This window comes from Microcaecilia unicolor, chromosome 3 (genome assembly GCF_901765095.1).
Source record: "Microcaecilia unicolor chromosome 3, aMicUni1.1, whole genome shotgun sequence".
NCBI classification, from domain to species: domain Eukaryota; kingdom Metazoa; phylum Chordata; class Amphibia; order Gymnophiona; family Siphonopidae; genus Microcaecilia; species Microcaecilia unicolor.
Window position 1 is genome coordinate 230,688,084 of NC_044033.1, and position 27,126 is coordinate 230,715,209.

The following is a 27,126-nucleotide window of genomic DNA, read 5'->3' on the forward strand; positions in this document are numbered from 1 at the left end:
ATCCTCACACCCACCACCCACCCAGATATCAACATTTCTAACAACTAACTTAAGAACTGCAATAGTTTCAGGCACAGTTAATAATTATAAATTACTCACCAATATCAGCAGAATGTTTTCCTACAAGGAAACAAGAGGGAAGTATCAGTGCAGGCAGAGATGCTGACACTAGAACCAACATTCAGTATGAGAGCCGGCTCATCCTCAGCACGTTCTAAAATCTTTTCTATATGGTACCACCTTCATATCAGGTAGCCAAGTTACGAAGTGATCCTCATGCCTGTCAGCCACTCGGTTACTGAAGGTGATACAAAAAGCAGAACAGACGAAGAAATCTAAATTTATCTTCATATAGATTTCTTCATCTGTTCTGCTTTTGTGTCACCATCTTGGATCTTGCAGATAGACTGCCCTGTTGTTTTCTTAGCCACTCAGTCACCAACATTCCTAATGAATGACTTAGAAACTGGAATAGTTTCATATTTATCCACAGTAAATTATAAAATTATTCACCATTATCTGGACTAAACTTTGCTACAAGAAAACAAGAGAGATGGTGGCATTAACAGATACTTAAATATTCCTCCAAGACTTCCTTCCCATGGATAAATGAATTCAGCTCAGCCCTCTGCCTGCAAATAATTTGGCTTCCAGAGCCTCATTCCTGCATCATCCTATGTTATCGATATCCCAGCACTGTCTAAAATTCTTACCTAGGTGACACAGAAAGTCCACTACTTCCACTTCAGTTATCAGGAGATCCTCCCCAGCTACCTATATTCCTAATGACTGACTTAGGAACTGGAATAGTTTCATCCATAGTAAATTGTAAAATTACTCACCATTATCTGTAGTAAGCTTTGCTACAAGAAAACAAGAGAGACAGTGACATTACCAGATATTTAAATATTCCTCCATGATTTCCTTACCATGGATAAATGCATTCACTGTGTAGCTCAGCCCTGTCCCTGTTTCCAGAGCCTCACTCCTGCATCTTCCTATGTTATCGATATCCTAGCACTGTCTAAAATCTTACCTAGGTAACATAGGAAGTCCACCACTTTAAACCAGGCAGTTCAGTTATCTGGAAATCCTCACCCAGCTACCTATATTCCTAATGACTGACTTAGGAACTGGAATAGTTTCATCCATAATAAATTGTAAAATTACTCACCATTTTCTGTAGTAAGCTTTGCTACAAGAAAACAAGAGGACGGTGACATTAATAGATATTTAAATATTCCTACAATACTTCCTCCTTTATAAATCTGTGGTCAATAAGATGGTGGACCACTGTGTAACTCTTAAGATGCCTGCCTTTTTTTCTGTGGAGCAGAGTTTGCCCAACTCTATAAAACAGCAAGGTAAGGTCAGACAGTATTTCAATATAATCTTATCTTAATATTCTACTTGCAAGCACAGCAACAGGGAGGGGTGAAGAAGGAGGTTAAGGAGGTTAAGCCCTAGGTCTATTCTGTGCAAAGATTTATGGTTCATATCAGGTAGCCAAGTTACGAAGTGATCCTCATGCCTGTCAGCCACTCAGTTACTGATTGCAACACAAAAAGCAGAACAGACGAAGAAATCTAAATTCATCTTCATATAGATTTCTTCATCTGTTCTGCTTTTTGTGTCAACATCTTGGATCTTGTTTTCTTAGCCACTCAGTCACCTACATTCCTAATGAATGACTTAGAAACTGGAATAGTTTCATATTCATCCCTTCCTGTTAGAATATCAATGAAATGCTTTGATGTCCCCATGCACACCCCCACCCTCCCACCCTGTCAGGCTGTCAAAGTAATGCTTTGATGTTTCTCCTATATATACTATCAGTCACCACATTTGCCTATTTCCGATCTGACGAAGAAGGGCAACCTTCGAAAGCTAATCAAGAAATGTACTAAGTTATGTCCAATAAAAAAGGTATCATCTTATTTTCTTTTCCATTGTTTATTTTATTTGATTTCTATTGATAAACAGTAAATTATAAAATTATTCACCATTATCTGCACTAAACTTTGCTACAAGAAAACAAGATAGATATTAACAGATATTTAAATATTCCTCCAAGACTTCCTTCCCATGGATAAATGAATTCACTGTGTAGCTCAGCCCTCTCCCTGCAAATAATTTGGCTTCCAGAGCCTCACTCCTGCATCTTCCTATGTTATCGTTATCTGCAGTAAGCTTTGCTACAAGAAAACAAGAGAGATGGTGATGATATTTAAATATTCCTCCAAGACTTCCTTCCCATGGATAAATACATTCACTGTGTAGCTTAGACCTCTCCCCGCAAATAATTTGACTTCCAGAGCCTCACTCCTGCATCTCCTATCTTATCGATATCCCAGTACTGTCTAAAATCTTTTAAATCAGGCAGTCCAGTTATCAGGGGATCCTCACCAAGCTACCTACATTCCTGATGACTGACTTAGAAACTGGAATAGTTTCATCCATATTAAATTGTAAAATTACTCACCATTATCTGTCATAAGCTTTTCTACAAGAAAACAAGAGAGACAGTGACATTACCAGATATTTAAATATTCCTCCATGATTTCCTTACCATGGATAAATGCATTCACTGTGTAGCTCAGCCCTCACCCTGCAAATAATTTGGCTTCCAGAGCCTCACTTACATCTCCTATGTTATCGATATCCCAGCACTGTCTAAAATCTTACCTAGGTAATACAGGAAGTCCACTGCTTCCACTTCAGTTATCAGGAGATCCTCCCTAGCTATCTACATTCCTAATGACTGACTTAGGAACTGGAATAGTTTCAGCCACAATAAATTATACAATTAATTAATCATTTCTTTAAAGACTGGTATACCACTTACAACTAAGTGGTTTCCATAAAAAAACATCAAACCAAACATATACACAATTTTATGTAAACAGCAATAACCTTATATCATCATTCCAAAACCAAATAAAAACAGATTCATTTGCACTCAAAAAAACACAGTCACAAACAGTTGAATCTTCAGAAGTTTTTTAAACAGTGTAAAGCTACCACAGTGGCGAAGCTGACCAGATAGTGCATTCCACAGGGAGATTCCAGTCGGAACAAAAGCTGAAGCTCGTGTATCCAACTGGAATAATCGCACCAGTTCATCAGTAAAAAACCACACCAATATGTGACATATGAGGTTATGACCTCTATATCAGGTGCCAAGTTATGATCATGCCCACCTGCCACCCAGCTGCCTAGATTTCTATAATAAATTTGATTTCTGTAAAATTCTTAGTATCATAAACAAAACTGTTTTAAAAGGGTTTGGCTTTTGTCCCTACTCAAAGACATAACACTTTTCAAATATGCATGGGTCTATTTAACTTTAGCAAGAAGTAACATATCATTCAGTTTTTCTCAAAATACAGCAAGAGCTTCTCATGTATCACTAGTTAAGAATAACTGAAAATGGGCCTCCCAGAACAGACTGATGTGCTGATACATACTTTCAATCATTGAGTTCTTATGGATATAAAAGTTTTAGAATAAAGAAAATGTAAAACTTAGGTCAGTTTTTCAAAGGAATGAGAGTAGAGCTATTGAAAATGTATTAAGAAAATATATGGATTGATATTCAGTGTGTGTAATCGGGAAGGACAGGCTCCTGCACACTTAAACCATGCATAGATCCAGATTTATAGATCCAACAATGGACAGTAACGAATATGGAGAGGCTAAGTCCTGTTCAACTGAGAGCCAATATGGTGTAGATTCTGCATCAAATTCTTGTGCCCTTCAACCAGCAGAGCGCACAGTATTGCTGCTTTAACTTAATAAGCATGCTGAATGGGCCAGGAGTCAATATATTAGAGCAAGAAATGAATCAGCGGGGCAAATAAATCAGAAAAGGATGGGTCAGATGGGTCTGTATATTCAAAACGTGACCCATTTTTTTAAAGTCAGGGCCTAATTATTCAAGCTCAATTTCAAATATTAGTCCAGTTATCTAATACAATGTTCACAGTTAACAAGGAGGCAGAATGTTTCGGAATATCGTTCTCCTTGATAAAGTTCTAAGACTATAAGTAGTGCAGTTGCAGAATGCTGATACAGTTGTAATGAAATTGCATCCCTGACTCCAGGCATTGTACTAGATTTCTCAAACCCTATAATGTAAACTAGGCCTATGTGATTACTGTGGTATAAATCACCGCATTTAAGTTATGCAAAACATCAGAGGTTATCATACCATACACGCTTGCCATGTTAACAGAGAGAGAGAGAGAGAGAGAATCCCTGGAGGGAAGATTTACAATGAAACCTGACCACAGAGATGGAGTGGTGTGGCTAAGACTACGGAGTGGAGGAGTAGCCTAGCTACTTCTTGTGATCTTGGGCAAGTCACCTGTGTGACCATCTCATTGGAAAGATGGACAAAGGTAGTCCAGGTTCTGTCTGTTAGTGTTTCCTCTGGGGGCTGATTAAGTTCATCTATTAAGTTTTCAAGATTGGTGTTGATTTATGGTAGGCTGTTCCTTAGTTAACTCTGGATTTTTCTATTCCCAGATATTAGTTGGTGAGAGGAAGTACAATGATTTTGTAATTGAAAAGTTATTTATTTGATTGATAAAAAAAGTTAAATTATAAAGAGCTCTAACTTAGTAAACATGGGTTTGATAGCAAACTTTTTAAAACATTATTTATTTATTTAGATTTTGCTCACACCTTTTTCAGTAGTAGCTCAAGGTGAGTTACATTCAGGTACTCTGGATATTTCTCTGTCCCAGGAGAGCTCACAATCTAAGTTTGTACCTGAGGCAATGGAGGGTTAAGTGACTTGCCCAAGATCACAAGGAGCAGCAGTGGGATTTGAACCGGCCACCTCTGGGTTGCAAGACCGGTGCTCTAACAACTCCACTTGTTATTCTTTAGGGTTCTACATGGAATGTTGCTACTCTTTGAGATTCTGCATGGAATCTTGTCACTCTTTAGAATTCCAGAATCATTGCTGATCTGCAAGCGCAGGCTTCTGTTTCTGTGAGTCTGACGTCCTTGCATGTACGTGCAGGACGTCAGACTCACAGAAACCTGCGCGGCCGTGTTGCCAGGTACACTGGATCTTTCTCTGTCCCAGGAGGGCTCACAATCTAAGTTTGTACCTGAGGCAATGGAGGGTTAAGTGACTTGCCCAAGATCACAAGGATCACCAGTGGGAATTGGAACTGGCCACCTCTGGATTACAAGACTGGTGCTCTAACCACTAGGCCACTCCTCCACTTAATATGTAACACAGCTGTGTTAGTGCTATCAGAAGTACTGCAACAATTTCAAGTCTCAAATCATTAACGTTCTCTGAATTTCTTTCTACAGATAACCCCTCTTGACTACCACTGAAGTCTGAGCTATCAGATTAGTATGATTAGTTAGTTTCCTTTCCCACACCTGTTTTTTTAATTAACTAAGTAAGAATGATTTCTTTCTTGAATTTTGTTTTCTCTTTTCAGGAAAAGTTCTGGTTCACTCAGAAGGGACCGGACCCAATTATTTTTACCCAGCCAGGTATTGATTGTATTGTGTGTCAGTCCTAGTTCCCTGTCTGTCCTCCCCACAAACTAAGCCTCTGTAAATTAGATAAACAACTTGGCTTCACTGGCTCATCGCTTTCTTGCAGTGGCTAGCCCTCCTTCCTCCAGATCTGACAACCATCATCCTTCACCATCTGCTGCGAGGATCCACTTCAGCTGTACCTACTTCCTGACTTTAATAACTTAAAGGGCAAGAACACTAACTCTCTATCTCTGTGCAATATTGGTGTATAGACTTTCACCTCTGTGATTTAGGCAGTCATTTTAGACTGCAGTTGGAGATTACTTTCTAGCTACCCAGAAAAATCATCTAGGTGTCATCGTGGATGATACGTTGAAACCGTTTGCTCAGTGTGCTGCTGCGGTTAAGAAAGCAAATAGAATGTTAGGTATTATTAGGAAAGGAATGGAAAACAAAAATGAGGATGTTATAATGCCTTTGTATCGCTCCATGGTGCGACTGCACCTCGAATATTGTGTTCAATTCTGGTCGCCACATCTCAAAAAAAATATAGTGGAATTAGAAAAGGTGTAGAGAAGGGCAACGAAAATGATAAAGGGGATGGGACGACTTCCCTATGAGGAAAGGCTAAAGTGGCTAGGGCTTTTCAGCTTGGAGAAAAGGCGGCTGAGGGGAGATATGATAGAAGTCTATAAAATAATGAGTGGAGTTGAATGGGTAGATGTGAAGCGTCTGTTCACGCTTTCCAAAAATACTAGGACTAGGGGGCATGTGATGAAGCTACAATGTAGTAAATTTAAAACGAATCGGAGAAAAGTTTTCTTCACTCAACGTGTAATTAAACTCTGGAATTCGTTGCCAGAGAATGTGGTAAAGGCGGTTAGCTTAGCGGAGTTTAAAAAAGGTTTGGACGGCTTCCTAAAGAAGTCCATAGACCGTTATTAAATGGACTTGGGGAAAATCCGCTATTTCTGGGATAAGCAATATAAAATGTTTTGTACTTTTTGGGATCTTGCCAGGTATTTGTGATCTGGATTGGCCACTGTTGGAAACAGGATGCTGGGCTTGATGGACCTTTGGTCTTTCCCAGTATGGCAATACTTATGTACTTATGATACTGAATTATTCATTTATCCCTAAATAGACCCCCCCCCCCCCCCACACACACACACAGGTTTTGCCCAGCTTTAATGTCTCTAAGCTCCCCTGCGCACCTTCCTGAGCTGGAGTGCCACAACGTGCTTATTTCGCAGCTAACAGGGAGGAACTGAACTGACACAAACATGCATCTAAATCATCACATAACACACACCCTTTGCACTTGGAAAACTTAACTTCAGCAATCTGTCCCTAGTTTCACCTGTCCATGCCTGACAAATGAACAGGGAGTCACTGCTCTAAGCTACTTTCACTTCGACACTCACTCATTGTCACCAACTCTCAGGCAGGAACCCTGTCACTTTCATTTACTCATTTCTCTATCAAACAGGCACATGTCCTGCTGAGGCAGTCCTGGAAATAGGAGATAGTTTAGATTTTAAATAAATTCTTGATAATTTAGATTCTGTCTTATAAGGAATTCTGATCTCTGCTTATTTTAAAATATGTTTTATTCTGTTTAATTTTTAATACTTTCTTTTAATTAATAAGTTCTATTTCTCCCTGTAAAATATCTTTTCAATTCAGTGTTTACATCTTTGTCTGACTTTTCAAGTGATATTTTCTGCAGTTTAAGAGGTCATCTGGTTTCAATTATCCACATTCCTAGCTAGTTCTGTGTTTGAAGCTAAAGGTGAAAGAGGTCAGGAAAAGTCAACTCTTTTCCTTGATTGATTATAGCTAAGTGTAGGACTGGCCCCTTAATGAATGCCCCGAGGGGGGGTAGAGCCCAGCTAGCACTTTAAGTTATGAGCTAACTGGGAATCTGATTATGTGAATAATAAAACAGAGGATTGAGCTATTGGTAAATTACTATGCAATGTTGTGCCTGTTACAATTACTGATGTCCATAAGTGTGAATTAGAATCAGGGATTGCTAAATAATAGAATCTGAGAATTTAATAATAATAAAATGCAGGAGATAGGTGCCGCATTGTCTAGTTTGAGAGGCCCCAGGTCGTAGGTCAGTTTAGGAAATATTTGAAACCTGTGTAACTGATATTGTATGTAATGTGTAGAGATAATTAGTTCAAGACAGGGTAATCAATCTATTCCTTACCATCTGGTGAGAAGGTGGAGGCTAGAGGGGTTTAGAACCATATATAAATGAGAACAGAAGCAGCTTACGAAAGAGACAAGACACAGAGAGCCAAGAGAAGGAAAGGAGAGGGTTAGCGCTGATGTTCTACTTTGTTTGCTGGCAAATAAAGAAGACTTTTCTCTCATTCTGGTGTGTGGGATTTGACTCCTGAAGTACCACAGATTCTGCTAACAATAGTGGTAATTCCTGCATCAATTTCTGGCGCCCAACGTGGGGCTCGAAAAGAACTGACTGAGGAACACTGACCGGGTATGCAATTTGTATTCTGTATTGTAATTCTAGGAAACTGTAAACTGGCCCCTCAAAAGCTGAGGGAAGGGGAGTCTGATCAACTCTCAGCGAAGGCCTTAGTACCTTCTAGTCTAGTAGGGACTAGCAGGGAAACCGTCAGAGCTTATCTGTATCTGAAAAATCTGAAATTGTTGGGTGGAATTTTTGTACAGTGTGTGTGTGATGTATGAATGTTAAATGAGTGTGGACTTCTTATAGCTGCGGTTCCAGTTAACGCGAGTTCAACTGGCCAGCAACGGAAGGAAGCGATTGTTGTTTGTCTACCTTGTGTCTCGGGACGTGTGGACCCCTTACCACACTTCCAAAAAAAAAAAAAAATGTTTCCCTTCCTTTCTGTGTGTTGTAACTGTAAGTATTATGGGGGGGGGGGGGGGGGGGACATCGTCTAGTCAAACTGGTACTCCCCTAGATTGTATGCTTAAGAATTTTAAGAAAGGATTTTTAGTTAATGATTATGGACAGACTTTAAGCTTAAGTACTCTAAGAACTTTGTGTGAAGTTGAGTGGCCATCTATGGGAGTAGGGTGACCCCCTAGTGGCAGCTTAGATATTGAAGTAATCCGGAAGGTCTACAGCATAGTTGTAGGAGAACCAGGATATCCTGAACAGCTCCCCTATATAGATTCCTGGGAAAGCCTTGTCACTGACCCTCCCTCTTGGTTAAAAACCTATATGGGATCCCCGGTAAAGTTCATGTTGGGCCCCGTTCAAAGAAAGATTATTAGAAAATCTAAACTGGAGAAGGGAAAGAGCCCCAGGAAGCCTACCACCCAATCGGTGGCTTCCGCCCCTACCCTGTCCGAGAAACCCATACTCTCTGATGACCCCTCAGATCTTGAGCCACCACCTTATGGCCCATTGATGGGGTTCCGCTCCACCCCCAGAGATCCACGGCGTCTAGCCCAAGCCTCTCCGGCACAGGCTTCTCCGGATAGTTCCTCCCCTTCTGTGCAAACCCCGCCACATCCTAGGTTGGACTTTTCAGCCAGCATCTACCCTCCTCTGCCACATCCTTCCCTGTTAACCTCCCATGACCCGTTTTGGGCCCCACTCCCTGACTCCTCAACTCCCGACAGCCCAGCCTCTCCCTCTAGTACCCCTTCCCACTCATCAGGGGCCCAGCATCCCTTTCAATGGACTGAATCACCTGTGATCACCTCTCAGCCTATGAGTACCCCTCCCCATCCCTCAGAGGTTCAACACACCTCCCCTGAATGGGTTAGATCCGCTGCAATCACCTTTGAGCATGATAAGGGGGTAGCTCCTCGCTCTACCTCAGGTTCCATTCCCACCTCCTCGAGAGCTCTGCCCCTCCGTCAGGTAACCACCACTCAACCGGATCCTAATAATCAGGGTCAGGTTATACAGGCACAGGCCTACCAGTATGTACCCTTCACAACCACTGATCTCCTAAATTGGAAGACGCATTACCCCTCTTATACTGAAAAGCCTCAGGCAGTGGTGGACCTAGTGGCTAGCATTATGGCCACCCATAACCCAACTTGGACTGATTGTCAACAGCTACTCCTGACCCTCTTCACAACTGAGGAGAGGCGGAAGATTTTACAAAATGCTGAGGCCATCACTCGAGCGCGTGTCCCCGTGGGGACACTGGACCCAGAGGAATGGGTTAGAACTCGATTCCCTCGTGCAGCTCCAGCTTGGGATTCGAATAACGGGCAGCACTATGAACTGTTGTCCGGCTATTGCCGGGACTTGCTGGAAGGTATGAAGAAAGGCGTAAAGAGGCCCATTAATCTGGCAAAGGTCTCTGAAATTCTCCAAGGGGCAACTGAATCCCCTGGGGCCTTTTTAGAGTGACTAATTGAAGCCTACAGAACATACACCCCATTCGACCCTGAGGCACTAGAAAACCAGAGAATGGTGAATAGTGCATTGGTGGCCCAGAGTATGCCAGATATCCGGAAGAAGCTGCAGCATCAGGAGGGATTCGCAGGGATGAATACCACCCAGCTAATTGAGATTGCAACAAAGGTTTTTGTTAATAGGGATCAGGAGATGCGCCGAGAGGCTGACCGGAAGATGCAGAAGAAGGCCGACCTCTTGGCGGCAGCCATTACTAATTCCACCCTTAACCGAGGTCGACCTCCAGCCAATGGGAAGCCGAAGTGGGACCCTGGACCGCTAGCCCGGCCTCGAGATTCGTTCAATCAATCCCGGCCACGAGGGGAGAATCCCAGACCACGATTGGAGAGGGACCAGTGCGCCTACTGCAAGGAAAGAGGGCACTGGAAAGATGAATGCCCCCAGAAGCGCCAGGGACCGAGAAGGGGACCAGGAGATCGAGGATGCCAAGGCCGAGTTCGAGAGGGAAGGTATGAGCCTTCTGAATCTGACATCATTGGGATAGCCGAAATGGCAGAATGGGATGAATAGGACAGACCGGGTTCCTACAAACTGGGCTCCCAGGAACCCATGATCAAGCTAACCATAGGGAGCCGCTCAATTCCATTCATGATTGATACAGGAGCTGAACACTCTGTTGTGACGGAGCGATTAGCGCCTGTGTCTGGAAAAACTGTTCGAGTGGTGGGAGCCACGGGGGTGCAGGACCGGAGGCCCTTCCTGACGACCCATAGATGCCAATTAGGCTCACACACAGTCACTCATCAATTCCTGTATATGCCAGACTGTCCAATCCCTTTGTTAGGCCGGGACCTGCTGTCCAAGCTTAGGGCCCAAATTTCTTTTGACTCTGATGGCCAGACTTCGGTCTCCTTTTGGCCCCCGACATCCAGCCCTAAGGGCATATTGAGTTTCTGTTGCCCCCTTGAAGAAGAATGGCGGCTGCATCAGTCGCATGACCAAGTTGACCTACCCCTGGCCGACAGCTTCCAGGTCAATGGGGTATGGGCAGAAGATAATCCCCCAGGGTTGGCCCGAAATATTCCCCCTGTTCATGTAGACTTACTTCCGAGTGCCCGGCCAATCCGTCTTCGCCAATACCCAATTCCCCGAAAGGCTCTGGAAGGGATTCAAGCACATCTGAATCGTCTGTTATCCCATGGAATTATTCGACCTTGCCAGTCTCCATGGAATACGCCACTGTTGCCAGTCCAGAAGCCAGGGACTGAGGACTACCGGCCAGTCCAAGACTTACGAGTGGTCAACAAATCCACTATTTCATTACACCCTGTAGTGCCTAATCCATATGTCCTGCTTGGATTGATACCTTCTGGAGCTACCCATTTCACAACACTGGACCTAAAAGATGCCTTCTTTTGTATTCGGGTGGCCCCCGCCAGTCAACTGCTTTTTGCCTTTCAATGGGAAAACCCAGTAACAGGATGGAAGCTTCAGTATACATGGACCCGCCTGCCACAGGGGTTCAAGAACTCCCCTACCATTTTTGGGACTGCCCTAGGACAAGACCTTAAGACTTTTAAATCTGAGCCTTCCAGGCGAGTTTTACTCCAGTATGTAGATGACCTCCTGATTGCAGCAGTGACCCAGGAAGAGTGTGTCGAGGCTACCAGAGAATTGCTGGAGTTACTCTTGGATGCGGGCTATAAAGTCTCACGCTGGAAGGCCCAACTCTGTCAGTCAGAAGTGAAGTATCTGGGCTTCTGCATTTCCCAGGGAAGTCGGAGACTGGATGTCAGTAGGAAGCAAGCGGTTGCTGCAATTCCCCAACCCAAGTCCAGAAGGGAAGTTAGGGAATTTCTGGGAGCAGCCGGATTCTGCAGAATTTGGATTCCGAATTTTGCACTGATGGCGAAACCCCTTTACCAGGCCACAAAGGGGGGTGAAAAGGAACCATTTGAATGGGGACCTACTGCTCAACAATCCTTCATTGCCATAAAGAAAGCCCTACTCCAAGCCCCTGCGTTAGGCCTTCCTGATGTGGAGAAACCTTTCTCACTGTATGTCCACGAGTGACAGGGGGTTGCTCTGGGTGTGCTGACCCAGATGATGGGATCCTGGCAGAGGCCTGTTGCATACCTGTCTAAACAGCTGGATGGAGTGGCTAAAGGATGGCCAGCCTGCCTGAGGGCCATTGCAGCAACAGCCTTACTGGTCCAGGAAGCTGACAAGTTGACCTTGGGGCAAGAACTGGTTGTCAAAGTCCCCCACGCAGTTCTCACCCTCATGGAGTACAAGGGCAACCACTGGTTTACAAACAGCCGCATGGTTAAGTACCAAGCCAGCTTATGTGAGAATCCACGGATACACCTGGAAACAGTGGCTACATTCAACCCCGCCACTCTTTTGCTAGCATCTGAGGGACCACCGGATCATGACTGTATCCAAACCATGGATGAAGTGTACTCCAGTCGACCAGATCTCAAAGATGTTCCTTGGAGGGACCCAGATGTAATTTATTTCACAGATGGAAGTAGTTACGTGGAGAACTCCAAGCGATTGGCAGGCTATGCTGTGGTGACAGAGGACAAGGTGATAGAAGCAAGGGCCCTGCCCCAAGGAACTTCAGCCCAGAAAGCAGAACTTGTGGCCCTCATACGAGCTCTGGAGCTAGCAGCAGGACTGGTGACCAACATTTATACTGATTCCAAGTATGCTTTCACAACTCTACACGTTCATGGAGCTTTGTATAAGGAAAAGGGACTCATAAATGCCGCAGGCCAACCTGTTAAGTATGGACCCGAAATACTTCAGTTGCTAGAGGCCGTTTGGGCCCCTAAAAAGGTAGCTGTCATTCACTGCCGGGGACACCAAAGGACAGATACTCCAGTGGCCCGAGGGAACCGCCATGCTGATCGGGTGGCCAAGGAAGCTGCTCGAGGACCCCCAGCAGGTACTTTGACCCCCCTGTTCCAAATTCGACTGCAAGAATGGACGCCTATGTACACCCAAACGGAAGCGAAATGGGCTCAAGAAGAAGGGGCAGTAAGGAGACCTGATGGTTGGTTACATCTCCCTGATACCAGAGTTCTGGTGCCACGCCACCTAGCTTGGCCTGTAGTGTCTCAAGCTCATGACCTGTCACACTTAGGGAAAACAGCACTAGCCCGCCTACTCAGTCGAGTAGTGGTCCTGGAAGGATTGGATAGTCTGGTTGCCACTGCCTCTGCCTGATGTACTCTCTGTGCCCAGAATAATGCTCGTCAGGGACCCCGTATTCCACCAGGAGTTCAGTCCAGAAGACTAACACCCTTTGAGTCCCTAGTCATAGACTTCACAGAAATGCCCAGGAGCGGTAGGCTCCGATACCTCTTGGTCATGGTCTGCACTTTCTCTGGTTGGGTGGAAGCATACCCTACAGTCACTGAGAAAGCCACAGAAGTAGCTCGAGCCCTCCTTAGGGATGTCATCCCCAGGTATGGACTGCCCCTTGCCATAGGCTCAGATAATGGTCCCGCTTTTGTTGAAGCCACACTTCAGACCCTGTCCCGCGCATTGCGCATTACCTGGAAATTGCATTGTGCCTACCGTCCCCAGAGTTCAGGGCAGGTTGAGCGGGCAAACAGAACCTTGAAAAATAGCCTAGCAAAGATTTGTCAGGAAACCCAACTGAAATGGCCACAGGCACTGCCACTAGCCCTCTTCCGCCTCCGATGCACCCCAACTAAAGGAACGGCCCTCTCTCCCTTTGAAATTATGTATGGGAAGCCCCCAGCCATTTTGCAGGGAATTAAGGGAGACATAAGGACTTTAGGGTCTGCCCAGGTGCAGGAGCAGATAGCCCTCTTGGCCCGGATAATTTCTGAGCTTCAGTCTTATGTGAGAGAAATAAACCCTGTCCCCTTTCAGGCTCAGGTACATCCCTTCCTGCCAGGGGATAGAGTTCGGGTGAAAGACTGGAGGCTCCAGCCCTTGGGGCCCCGGTGGAAAGGACCTTTTACTGTTTTGCTTTCTACTCCTACAGCTGTGAAGGTCGCAGGGATAACTCCATGGGTCCATTGGTCTCGAATCAAGTCTGCTGACCAGACTGAGCCCAGCATGAATCAGACGGAGCCTAAACAGTGGAGAGCAGAAAGTGATCCCGCGGAGCCATTGAAGCTGCGCTTGACCCGAACCAGAGAATCTACTAGCTGAAGAGAAGGGTCAACTGCATACCGCAGGAGCTGCTGGAATTCGGCTTCATACTGAGATTTCTTCTTGCCCTGATTCTGGTTTTCCTGGAATTTGAGAGCTTGATCCTTGTCAGTTGAGGTTCTATCCCAACCGGTATAAGAACTCAAAGACTGAGAACACTATATTAGAGTAATCTGTGACTAGCACAGACTGTTGGAATGTTATTGCTTGATTAGTCTGCTTTATTTTTTAGGTTAGGAAGAAAGAAAATGCTAGTAGTTTGGGCGCTTTTGTTGTTTTCTACTCCTTGCTTCCTTTTTCCTAATACCCCAACTCGCTCCAACCTTTGGCTACACTCTGTAGGAGGAGGTATGGAGTTGGGATCACTATCGTTCCCAGAGTTCTGAGTTTTGATACTTATATCTGTATAAGCTGATTTAAGTCTCAAAGGGGGGAATGAGGCAGTCCTGGAAATAGGAGATAGTTTAGATTTTAAATAAATTCTTGATAATTTAGATTCTGTCTTATAAGGAATTCTGATCTCTGCTTATTTTAAAATATGTTTTATTCTGTTTAATTTTTAATACTTTCTTTTAATTAATAAGTTCTATTTCTCCCTGTAAAATATCTTTTCAATTCAGTGTTTACATCTTTGTCTGACTTTTCAAGTGATATTTTCTGCAGTTTAAGAGGTCATTTAGTTTCAATTATCCACATTCCTAGCTAGTTCTGTGTATGAAGCTAAAGGTGAAAGAGGTCAGGAAAAGTCAACTCTTTTCCTTGATTGATTATAGCTAAGTGTAGGACTGGCCCCTTAATGAATGCCCCGAGGGGGGGTAGAGCCCAGCTAGCACTTTAAGTTATGAGCTAACTGGGAATCTGATTATGTGAATAATAAAACAGAGGATTGAGCTATTGGTAAATTACTATGCAATGTTGTGCCTGTTACAATTACTGATGTCCATAAGTGTGAATTAGAATCAGGGATTGCTAAATAATAGAATCTGAGAATTTAATAATAATAAAATGCAGGAGATAGGTGCCGCATTGTCTAGTTTGAGAGGCCCCAGGTCGTAGGTCAGTTTAGGAAATATTTGAAACCTGTGTAACTGATATTGTAAGTAATGTGTAGAGATAATTAGTTCAAGACAGGGTAATCAATCTATTCCTTACCATCTGGTGAGAAGGTGGAGGCTAGAGGGGTTTAGAACCATATATAAATGAGAACAGAAGCAGCTTACGAAAGAGACAAGACACAGAGAGCCAAGAGAAGGAGAGGGTTAGCGCTGATGTTCTACTTTGTTTGCTGGCAAATAAAGAATACTTTTCTCTCATTCTGGTGTGTGGTATTTGACTCCTGAAGTACCACAGATTCTGCTAACAATAGTGGTAATTCCTGCATCACTGCCTAACTGGGCTTACCCTCCCAACTGTCCACAAACGGCTGCCTTCAGAATGTTTACCCTGAGTTACCAGGCAACCAGCAGGCACGTGCATGTCTGCACTGACAGAACCCTCGTTAGCTTGCAATCACACAAAAACTTTTCCAAATAAATTATTCCCCTCCCAAGCCTCTCAGACCTTGCCAGGGTCCTCTGCAGTGCTCCATTCTTCATTCCACGTGCTGGTCATTAGCCAGCAACCTTTTCCATGTCCAGCTCCACCTCATGCACACCAGTAGCTGCTGGGGCATGTGCAGGCAGACACATGGCTACCCAAGGCCATGAGCTCCTCCCAGATACCTGAACTCTCTTCAGGGAGGCTTCTCATGCTCTCTCCCAGATGCCTCCATAGCCTGCATCTAATTGAGCCAATATAGGCCCCTAAAACAATCCCTGAAACTTCAAGCATGAGTCAGCACTGCTCCAGGCCAAGCGTATGCACACCTACACCACTACACATGAGCACATGTGCGATAAACATCACTGCACACCTACACGTACGTTCCGAGAACTTGATCCAGTGGCCCGCGTTCTCTCATGGCTGCAATTCCTCATAGTCCCGCCGAACCCTGCATGGATCACTTCCGGGTTCACGTTGGCACCACCCCTGATGGCACAATCTGCAGCACAATGGGGAAACAGCACCCAGAGCCCAACCCAAAGCCACAGGGGAGCCTGCTTCCTTTCTTTAAAAATAAATAAATATATCTAGAGAGATATATTTATTTATTTATTTTTGCACCCCATTACATATAGAAGCAATCTGAGGCACACGTGACTCTTGAAGAAAATGAGAGTTGATGTGAGGGAAAAACGGATTAGTGAAGGGATGCAGTCTTATAGGATCATCTTCCATTTTATAGGCCTAGAGCAGTACCAAGCCTGAGAGGTGGACTGAGTGGGGTATAGCAGATAAAGCGAATGCTACATACCTGTAGCAGGTGTTCTCCGAGGACAGCAGGCTGATTGTTCTCACGACTGGGGTTGACGTCCACGGCAGCCCCCACCGACCGGAAAAAAACTTTGCGGGGTGGTCCCGCACGCAGGGCACGCCCACCGCTATGTGCGGCCACCTTCCCACCCGTGCGCGACCGTTCCCGCTCAGTTGAATGACAAGCAAAGGAAAGAGTAAAACGCAACTCCAAAGGGGAGGAGGGAGGGTAGGTGAGAACAATCAGCCTGCTGTCCTCGGAGAACACCTGCTACAGGTATGTATCATTCGCTTTCTCCGAGGACAAGCAGGCTGCTTGTTCTCACGACTGGGGTATCCCTAGCTCTCAGGCTCACTCAAAACAAGAACCCAGGTCAATTGAACCTCGCAACGGCGAGGGTATAACAGAAATTGACCTACGAAGAAACAACTAACTGAGAGTGCAGCCTGAACAGAAGAAATCGGGTCCTGGAGGGTGGAGTTGGATTCACACCCCAAACAGATTCTGCAGCACCGACTGCCCGAACTGACTGTCGCGTCGGGTATCCTGCTGGAGGCAGTAATGTGATGTGAACGTGTGGACAGATGACCACGTCGCAGCCTTGCAAATCTCTTCAATAGTGGCTGACTTCAAGTGGGCCACTGACGCCGCCATGGCTCGAACACTATGAGCCGTGACATGACCCTCAAGAGTCAGCCCAGCCTGGGCGTAAGTGAAGGAAATGCAATCTGCTAGCCAATTGGAGATGGTGCGTTTGCCAACAGCGAACCCCTTCCTATTGGGGTCAAAAGAAACAAACAACTGGGCGGACTGTCTGTGGGGCTGTGTCCGCTCCAAGTAGAAGGCCAATGCTCGCTTGCAGTCCAATGTGTGCAACTGACGTTCAGCAGGGCGGGTATGCGGTTTGGGAAAGAATGTTGGCAGGACAATTGACTGGTTAAGATGGAACTCCGACACCACCTTTGGCAGGAACTTGGGGTGAGTGCGGAGGACTACCCTGTTATGATGAAATTTGGTATAAGGAGCATGAGCTACCAGGGCTTGAAGCTCACTGACCCTACGAGCTGAAGTAACTGCCACCAGGAAGATGACCTTCCAAGTCAAGTACTTCAGATGGCAAGAAGTCAGAGGCTCAAAAGGAGGTTTCATCAGCTGGGTGAGGACGACGTTGAGATCCCATGATACTGTAGGAGGCTTGACAGGGGGCCTTGACAGAAGCAAGCCTCTCATGAAGCGAACGACCAAAGGCTCTCCAGAGATGGCCTTACCTTCTACACGATAATGGTAGGCACTAATTGCACTAAGGTGATTCCTTACTGAGTTGGTCTTGAGACCAGACTCTGATAAGTGCAGAAGGTATTCAAGCAGGTTCTGTGCAGGACAGGAGCGAGGTTCTAGGGCCTTGCTCTCACACCAAGCAACAAACCTCCTCCACTTGAAAAAGTAACTCTTCTTAGTGGAATCCTTCCTAGAGGCAAGCAAGACGCGGGAGACACCCTCAGACAGACCCAACGAGGCAAAATCTACGCCCTCAACATCCAGGCTGTGAGAGCCAGAGACTGAAGGTTGGGGTGCAGAAGCGCTCCGTCGTTCTGCGAAATGAGAGTCGGAAAACACTCCAATCTCCACGGTTCTTCGGAGGACAACTCCAGAAGTAGAGGGAACCAAATCTGACGGGGCCAAAACAGCGCTATCAGGATCATGGTTCCGCGGTCTTGCTTGAGCTTCAGCAAGGTCTTCCCCACCAAAGGTATGGGAGGATAAGCATACAAGAGGCCTGTCCCCCAATGGAGGAGAAAGGCGTCCGACGCCAGTCTGTCGTCGGCTTGCAGCCTGGAACAGAACAGAGGCAGCTTGTGGTTGGCCTGAGAGGCGAAAAGATCAATCGAGGGGGTGCCCCACTCTCGGAAGATCTTGCGTACCACTCTGGAATGAAGCGACCACTCGTGCGGTTGCATGACTCTGCTCAGTCTGTCGGCCAGACTGTTGTTTGCGCCTGCCAGGTATGTGGCTTGGAGAAGCATGCCAAACTGACGCGCCCAACGCCACATCCTGACGGCCTCCTGACACAGGGGGCGAGATCCAGTGCCCCCCTGCTTGTTGATGTAATACATGGCAACCTGATTGTCCGAATTTGGATAATTTGACAGGACAGCCGATCTCTGAAGGCCTTCAGTGCGTTCCAGACCGCTCGGAGCTCCAGGCGGTTGATCTGCAGATCCCGTTCCTGGAGGGACCAGCGTCCTTGGGTGTGGAGTCCATCGACATGAGCTCCCCACCCCAGGCGAGATGCATCCGTCGTCAGCACCTTCGTGGGCTGCGGAATTTGGAATGGACGTCCCAGGGTCAGATTGGATCGAATCGTCCACCAGAGCAGCGAACTGCGGCAACTGGGAGACAGGCGGATGGCATCTTCTAGAATCCCCGTGGCTTGACACCACTGGGAAGCTAGGGTCCATTGAGCCGATCTCATGTGCAGACGAGCCATGGGGGTCACGTGGACCGTGGAGGCCATATGGCCCAGGAGTCTCAACATCTGCCAAGCTGTGACCTGCTGGGACGCTCTGGCCTGGGAAGCGAGGGAGAGAAGATTCTGAGCTCTCGCCTCTGGAAGATAGGCCTGAGCTGTCTGGGAATTCAGCAGAGCTCCTATGAATTCCAGAGATTGGACTGGCTGGAGATGGGACTTCGGGTAATTTAGCACAAACCCCAGCAGCTCCAGAAGGCAAATAGTGCACCGCATGGACCGAAGAGCTCCCGCCTCGGAGGTGCTCTTGACCAGCCAATCGTCGAGATACGGGAACACATGCACTCCCAGCTTGCGTAGATATGCCGCCACCACCACGAGACACTTCGTAAACACTCGTGGTGCCGAGGCAAGCCCAAAGGGCAGCACACAATACTGAAAGTGCCGTGTTCCCAGACGGAATCTGAGATACTGCCTGTGAGCTGGCAGTATCGGGATGTGAGTGTAAGCGTCCTTCAAATCCAGGGAACATAGCCAATTGTCTTTCTGAATCATGGGTAGAAGGGTGCCCAAGGAAAGCATCCTGAACTTTTCTTTGGCCAGATATTTGTTCAGGCCTCTCAGGTCTAGGATGCGACGCATCCCCCCTGTCTTCTTTTCCACAAGGAAGTACCTGGAATAGAATCCCAGCCCCTCCTGCCCGGGTGGCACGGGCTCGACCGCATTGGCGCTGAGAAGGGCGGAGAGTTCCTCTGCAAGTACCCGCTTGTGGTGGGAGCTGAATGACTGAGCTCCCGGTGGGCAATTTGGAGGAGGGGAGACCAAATTTAGGCTGTATCCTTGCCGGACTATTTGGAGAACCCACTGGTCGGAGGTTATGAGAGGCCACCTTTGGTGAAAAACTGTCAACCTCCCCCCGACCGGCAAGCCGTCCGGCACGGCTACTTTGATGGCGGCTATGTTCCCGTGGATCCAGTCAAAAGCTCGTCCCCTGCTTTTGCTGTGGAGGCGCAGAGGGCTGCTTAGGCGCACGCTGTTGACGGGAACGAGCGCGCTGGGACTGTCCCTGTGCCTGAGGAGGCCTTCGGGCCGGCTGGGTGTACCTACGCTTGGTGGAAGAGTAGGGTGCAGCCTGCCGAGCCCGGGAAAAACGACCACCTGTGGAGGTGGATGCTGAAGGCGCCCGGTGGGAGAGCTTGTCGAGAGCGGTCTCCCGCTGGTGTAGTTGATCCACCAACTGCTCGACCTTCTCACCAAAAATGTTATCCCCCCGGCAAGGGACATCCGCCAGGCGCTGTTGGGTGCGGTTGTCCAGGTCAGAGGCGCGCAGCCATGAGAGTCTGCGCATCACTATACCTTGGGCCGCTGCCCGGGATGCCACATCACAGGTGTCATAGATACCCCTGGACAGGAACTTTCTGCACGCCTTCAGCTGCCTGACCACCTCCTGATAAGGCCTGGACTGCTCCGGAGGGAGCTTGTCGACCAGGTCCGCCAGTTGCCTCACATGGTTCCGCATATGGATGCTCGTATAGAGCTGGTAAGACTGGATGCGGGTGATGAGCATGGAAGATTGGTAGGCCTTCCTCCCAAACGAGTCCAGAGTTCGAGACTCCCACCCCGGGGGCGCCGAGGCGGTATCCTTCGAACTTCGTGCCCTCTTGAGAGCAGAGTCCACGACCGCCGAGTCATGAGGCAACTGAGGCCGCATGAGCTCTGGGTCCGAGTGAATCCTGTACTGGGATTCCGCCTTCTTCGGGATGGTGGGATTAGATAAGGGCTTCAACCAGTTCCGAAGCACCGTCTCCTTTAGGACATTATGCAACGGTACCGTAGAAGACTCTCTAGGTGGCGATGGATAGTCGAGGACTTCGAGCATCTCCGCCCTCGGCTCATCCACGGTAACCACAGGGAAGGGAATGCAGATGGACATATTCCTTACAAAGGAGGCAAAGGAGAGGCTCTCAGGTGGCGACAGCTTCTTCTCCGGTGAAGGCGTGGGGTCGGAGGGGAGACCCACAGACTCCTCTGAGGAGAAATATCTGGGGTCGTCCTCCTCCTCCCCCCACGAGGCCTCTTCCTCGGTGTCGGACATGAGCTCCCGAAGCTCCGACCTCAACCGGGCCCGTCTCGACTGTGAGGAGCTAAGTCCTCGGCGATGGCGTCGAGCGGTGGACTCCCGCGTCGGCGGGGACGAAGCTTCCCCCATCGACGTCGACGGGGATTCCACCTGCGTGGGCGTCGGAGGCCGCGACCCCGGGCCAGAGCCTGCTGGCGCCTCCATCGACAGTACCAGCGGCGCAAGCACCCCCGGTACCGGAAGAGCCTGGCGCATCAGCCCTTCCAGGATGCCTGGAAGGATGGCTCTGAGGCACTCGTCCAGGCCCGCTGTCGGCAAAGGCAGGGGGGCCGGTGCAGGCGTCGGTGCCGGAAGCTGCTGGGGTCCAGGAGATGGTACCGAAGTACCCCCGGACCAACGCAGCGATACCTCTTCCACCGAGGGGGAACGCTCCTCCAGACGCTGCCGCTTCCTAGGCGTCGAGCTGTCCCTCGATGCACTGGAGTCAGCAGTCCTCTGCGCCGATGGCGACCGATGACGGTGCTTCTTTTTCTCGGTCTTCTTGCGGTGCCCGTCATCGGCACGCGGCGGAAGAGAGGAGGAGGAGGTAGAGTCCCCTCGGGGCCGAGGGATCGGGTCGGACAGGGTTCGGTCCCGATGGCCATGGGCGGAGGGAGTGACCGGGGCCGACTGCCCACGCGGTCTCTCACCCCCACCCTCGCCGGAGGACCGGCAGGCCAACGGTACCTGTGCTCCTGGGGTCGGTGTCGGGACCGGCGCCGATTTCGTCGCCATCGGTACCGGTACCGAAGTTCCGGGCGTCGACACCGATGCCGGCGAGGTCGACGTCGAGGGGCCGGCGCAAGTTCCGAAAAGGGTCCCGAAGAACTTGCCTCGCAGCCTGTGTCCGCTTCTGCAAGCCGAGACACAAAGGGCACGCCTTGGAATTATGCTCTGGCCCGAGGCACTGGAGACACCTGGCGTGCGTATCGGTCTGCGAGATTTGCCGGCCGCACCGACCACACTTCTTGAATCCGCTCGGGACCTTCGAGGACATCGACGGAAAAATCGCGTCGGCAAAGTCAAAATCGGCGATGGTGGCGGAAAAAGACACCACGCGGCGAAAAGAAAATCGAACGCGCGGCCACAAGGCCGCAACGGAGCGCCCTCACTAAAACAACGAGGACGGACACAAACGAACTACTTTTTTTTTTTTTTTAAAGAAGAAAAGAAACAGAGCGTGAACGCGCACAACAAGAAGAAAAAACCGCGACGAAGCCGCGAATCGGTTTTCCGGGGGCTGCAAGGAGAGAGCCGTCGACCATGACTCTCCTCAGCGCAGAAAAGGAAAAAACTGAGCAGGAACGGTCGCACACGGGCGGGAAGGCGGCCGCGCATAGCGGTGGCCATGCCCTGCATACGGGACCGCCCCGCAAAGTTTTTTTCCGGTCGGTGGGGGCTGCCGTGGACGTCAACCCCAGTCGTGGGAACAAGCAGCCTGCTTGTCCTCGGAGAAAACCAAGGACACAATCTAATACATATATATCCACCAGTGCTGAATTAAGCTAAGAGATGTGTTCTTAGTTTTCAGTTTGTAACTTTCTATTATGTAAACTGTGTAACGATGTCTGCAATAATTTGACTAATAGGCCTAGGCACATAGGAGCCAGGTCTGTGGACAAACTCCTTGACTGTGTCCAGGGTGAAGTAATTTTCACTGGGTTTAGAACCCCCAATCATTTTGAAAAGTTGGCTCCTATGCTTAGGCAATAGCTTACATTTGACTAGTAAGCTAATATCTTTGTTTGGCTTGACTGTGACATGATACTGATATTGCACACAATGGACATATTATTCAAGTTTCAGTGTAGTATACGAGCACTCAATAATGTGTTAAGATATCTGAAACTACTTGCAAAGAGGAAGCAAATCAAGTAAGGTGGACATTGGATAGTTTAAAAGAGAAGTTGAGAAAAGGACATGTCATATTGAAAGAGAATACGGATGGTAAATCTAATGTCCAGAAGAAATTCCATGCTGTGGAAACTAATGATGGCAATCCTGCATTCGGGTGTGTCATGTAGGGACTGTTAGCACTATGTAATGCACAAATCCAAGTGCAGAGCAAAGAAACTGGGCATCCAAATGGCATATGATGATTAATGTGAGCAACTGCAAAGTGATGCATGTGGGAACGAGGAACCCAAACTATAGCTATGTGATGCAAGGTTTCACATTATTTTATTATTTATTTAGATTTTGCTCACACCTCTTTCAGTAGTAGCTCAAGGTGAGCTACATTCAGGTAGTCTGGATATTTCTCTGTCCCAGCAGGGCTCACAATCTAAGCTTGTACCTGAGGTAATGGAGGATTAAGAGACTTGCCCAAGATCACAAGGAGCAGCAGTGGGATTGGAACTAGCCACCTCTGGATTGCAAGACTGGTGCTGTAACCACTAGGTCCCTCCTCCACATTAGGGGTTATTGCCCAGGAAAGATAATCCAAACATTCTTAAATCTACAAGAGAGCGATAGGAAGGGAGAAGGGGAGCAAAGTAGAGGAATCTTAGCCTTAATGAATCAGCTGGAACTTCAGCAGATAATGAATTCTGTACAAAGAGAGGTAAATTGTTTTACAAGCCTGAAAACTGCTTTAGTTTGAATAGAACACATAATTATTTTGTTTTAGTAAGCACGCTTATAGCTTGTTTAATTTCAGAGTAGAAGAAACTTCTGGCAGTCTTAGCTTTAAGGAGCAATGCTGCAATATATCCTATTTTCTATCGTTAGATGTTTCCTCTGCCATTGATATGGTTAATCTTGGCATTCTGCTTGAAAGGTTACATGGGATTGGTTTTAGAGGTTAGGTGTACAATTGGTTTCCATCTTAATTGTCAGAGCATAATATGCAAATGAGATGGGATGGTACAGAGACTGAAGTGTATGACGTGCACATGGGGGTTCCACAGGGATCAGTGCTGTCAGCTATGCTCTAATTTATATTTTCTGCCTTTCTATGGGCTGCAGATGGAGTATAGGATATATGCAGATAATATCCAATTTTTTCTCCTGTGAGAAAATGTTAGGCTGAAGATAGATTTGGAAAAAATACAAGGTTAGATGGCTGCAAATAGTTTACCCTTGGATGTATTGAAAATTGAGATGATGATTGTGAGACGTATTCCTATGCTCCAGTTGAATTTGGAAATGTTTCTATTCCAATAAAAGATCAGATTCTGAATCTTGGTATTATAATAGATTCACGATTGAACATGTAAACTCAGATCTCTAGGGTGGTTCTAGCTTGTTTCAAGGTTCTGAGTAAGATTAAGCCAATGTTGCCTAAATATAATTTTCGAATAGTGGTTCAGAGTCTACTACTATCAAAACTGGACTGTTGCAACAGTTTGTATTTAGGTATTTCTCAGACACGGTATAAAGCCCTTCAGGATGTGCAGCATGCTGCAGTGCATATGCTTACTAGTTTAAATTGTTTTGAGAATGTAACGTCTTCAAAGAAGGTGCTTCACTGGCTTCCATTTTCATACAGGATATGATTTAGTTGTTGATGCTCATTTTTAAAACATTGAGCAGTTTGGCTCCTAGTTATTTGACTTGGAATTTGCAAACCTATGGACCGAGTCATTCTTTGATATCAGAAAACTCGCCTTCGTTGACTAAGCTACATTACACTGTCATTGAGGAGGTTGTATTTACCATTGCAGGGCCCTTGATGTGGAATAAATTGCCATTGAGACTGAGGTTATGAAAGCAGTTATCTCTTTCTAAGAAACATCTTAAAACACACTTGTTTGTTCAGGCTTATTTTGATGCTGACTTAGCAAAGAGATTATTTTAATACAAATCCTGTTCCTTTTGATGTATTAATTTTCTATATTTGATTTGATGTATTAGTTTTCTATATTGTGCATGTTTCTTATAACCTGCCGAGTTAATAGGTGGGCTATAAATGAAAAATAAATAAAATAAAATAGAGATGAATCTATGATCAGAGGCAGTGTCATTAACAGAGATTTGAAAATTTCTCTAGGACTTGCTTGCCAGGGATGAAATTCATTCACTAGGTAGCTTATCCCCCCCCCCCCCCAAAAAAAAAAAACAAATATTGTGTACCTGGTCCCCACTTATGCTCTGAGGTGTACACTAGGTGACCACTAGAGTGACCCTAAAACAGACGCTCATTACAATTTTGTTTCGTCATTCTTGCTTACCTGTTAAGCTTGACTTGAAAGGTGGTTAAGCATCCCGGAACCAAGGAGCTGGAAAAGGAATAGGTCTGTCCTCCAGTGGGAGCAGAGTTGTACTCTATGTAGTCCGTGATAACTTTAACTAGTCCAACATAAGAATTACCAATGATTCTTCTCTATGGGAGCTCTAGAGAACAACCAATGCATTCCAAACTCACTAAGAGAGACATTTGTAAGACATTAATAAACCAGGAAGTATGAATTTAATGGGCATAAGTGGAATTGTTTTAGCCACAGAAAATACATAGAAAACTGCTTACTCTTATCTGCAGTAAGCATTTCTACAAGAGAACAAAAGTGGGAAGAATCAGTGCATGCAATGATACTGATGCTAAAGCCTACCTATACTATGATAACCAGCTCCTCTCCAGCATTTTCTAAAATCTTATGTATATTGTGCCTAAGGTTCAATCAAATCACAGAGAGATCCTCACACCCACCAGCCACCCAGATATCAACATTTCTAACAACTGACTTAAGAACTGCAATAGTTTCAGGCACAGTTAATAATTATAAATTACTCACCATTATCGGCAGAAAGTTTTCCTATAAGGAAACAAGAGGGAAGTATCAGTGCAGGCAGAGATACTGACACTAGAACCAACATTCAGTATGAGAGCCGGCTCATCCTCAGCACGTTCTAAAATCTTTTCTATATGGTACCACCTTCATATCAGGTAGCCAAGTTACGAAGTGATCCTCATGCCTGTCAGCCACTCAGTTACTGATTGCAACACAAAAAGCAGAACAGACGAAGAAATCTAAATTCATCTTCATATAGATTTCTTCATCTGTTCTGCTTTTTGTGTCACCATCTTGGATCTTGTTTTCTTAGCCACTCAGTCACCTACATTCCTAATGAATGACTTAGAAACTGGAATAGTTTCATATTCATCCCTTCCTGTTAGAATATCAATGAAATGCTTTGATGTCCCCATGCACACCCCCACCCTCCCACCCTGTCAGGCTGTCAAAGTAATGCTTTGATGTTTCTCCTATATATACTATCAGTCACCACATTTGCCTATTTCCGATCTGACGAAGAAGGGCAACCTTCGAAAGCTAATCAAGAAATGTACTAAGTTATGTCCAATAAAAAAGGTATCATCTTATTTTCTTTTCCATTGTTTATTTTATTTGATTTCTATTGATAAACAGTAAATTATAAAATTATTCACCATTATCTGCACTAAACTTTGCTACAAGAAAACAAGATAGATATTAACAGATATTTAAATATTCCTCCAAGACTTCCTTCCCATGGATAAATGAATTCACTGTGTAGCTCAGCCCTCTCCCTGCAAATAATTTGGCTTCCAGAGCCTCACTCCTGCATCTTCCTATGTTATCGTTATCTGCAGTAAGCTTTGCTACAAGAAAACAAGAGAGATGGTGATGATATTTAAATATTCCTCCAAGACTTCCTTCCCATGGATAAATACATTCACTGTGTAGCTTAGACCTCTCCCTGCAAATAATTTGACTTCCAGAGCCTCACTCCTGCATCTCCTATCTTATCGATATCCCAGTACTGTCTAAAATCTTTTAAATCAGGCAGTCCAGTTATCAGGGGATCCTCACCAAGCTACCTACATTCCTGATGACTGACTTAGAAACTGGAATAGTTTCATCCATATTAAATTGTAAAATTACTCACCATTATCTGTCATAAGCTTTTCTACAAGAAAACAAGAGAGACAGTGACATTACCAGATATTTAAATATTCCTCCATGATTTCCTTACCATGGATAAATGCATTCACTGTGTAGCTCAGCCCTCACCCTGCAAATAATTTGGCTTCCAGAGCCTCACTTACATCTCCTATGTTATCGATATCCCAGCACTGTCTAAAATCTTACCTAGGTAATACAGGAAGTCCACTGCTTCCACTTCAGTTATCA

General features: G+C 46.2%; 1 protein-coding gene across 1 annotated transcript in view; it reads right to left on the reverse strand.

Annotated features, from left to right (window-relative positions):
* LOC115466358 (butyrophilin subfamily 2 member A2-like) overlaps positions 1 to 27,126 on the reverse strand; it is a 223,353-nt gene that overhangs the window by 33,600 nt on the left and 162,627 nt on the right. The window contains exons 14-16 of the mRNA XM_030197547.1: positions 2,483 to 2,503; positions 843 to 863; positions 100 to 120 (exon numbers count right to left, since the gene is read on the reverse strand). Coding sequence (XP_030053407.1) covers positions 100 to 120; positions 843 to 863; positions 2,483 to 2,503 — 63 coding nt within the window. The remainder of the gene's footprint in view (positions 1 to 99; positions 121 to 842; positions 864 to 2,482; positions 2,504 to 27,126) is intronic.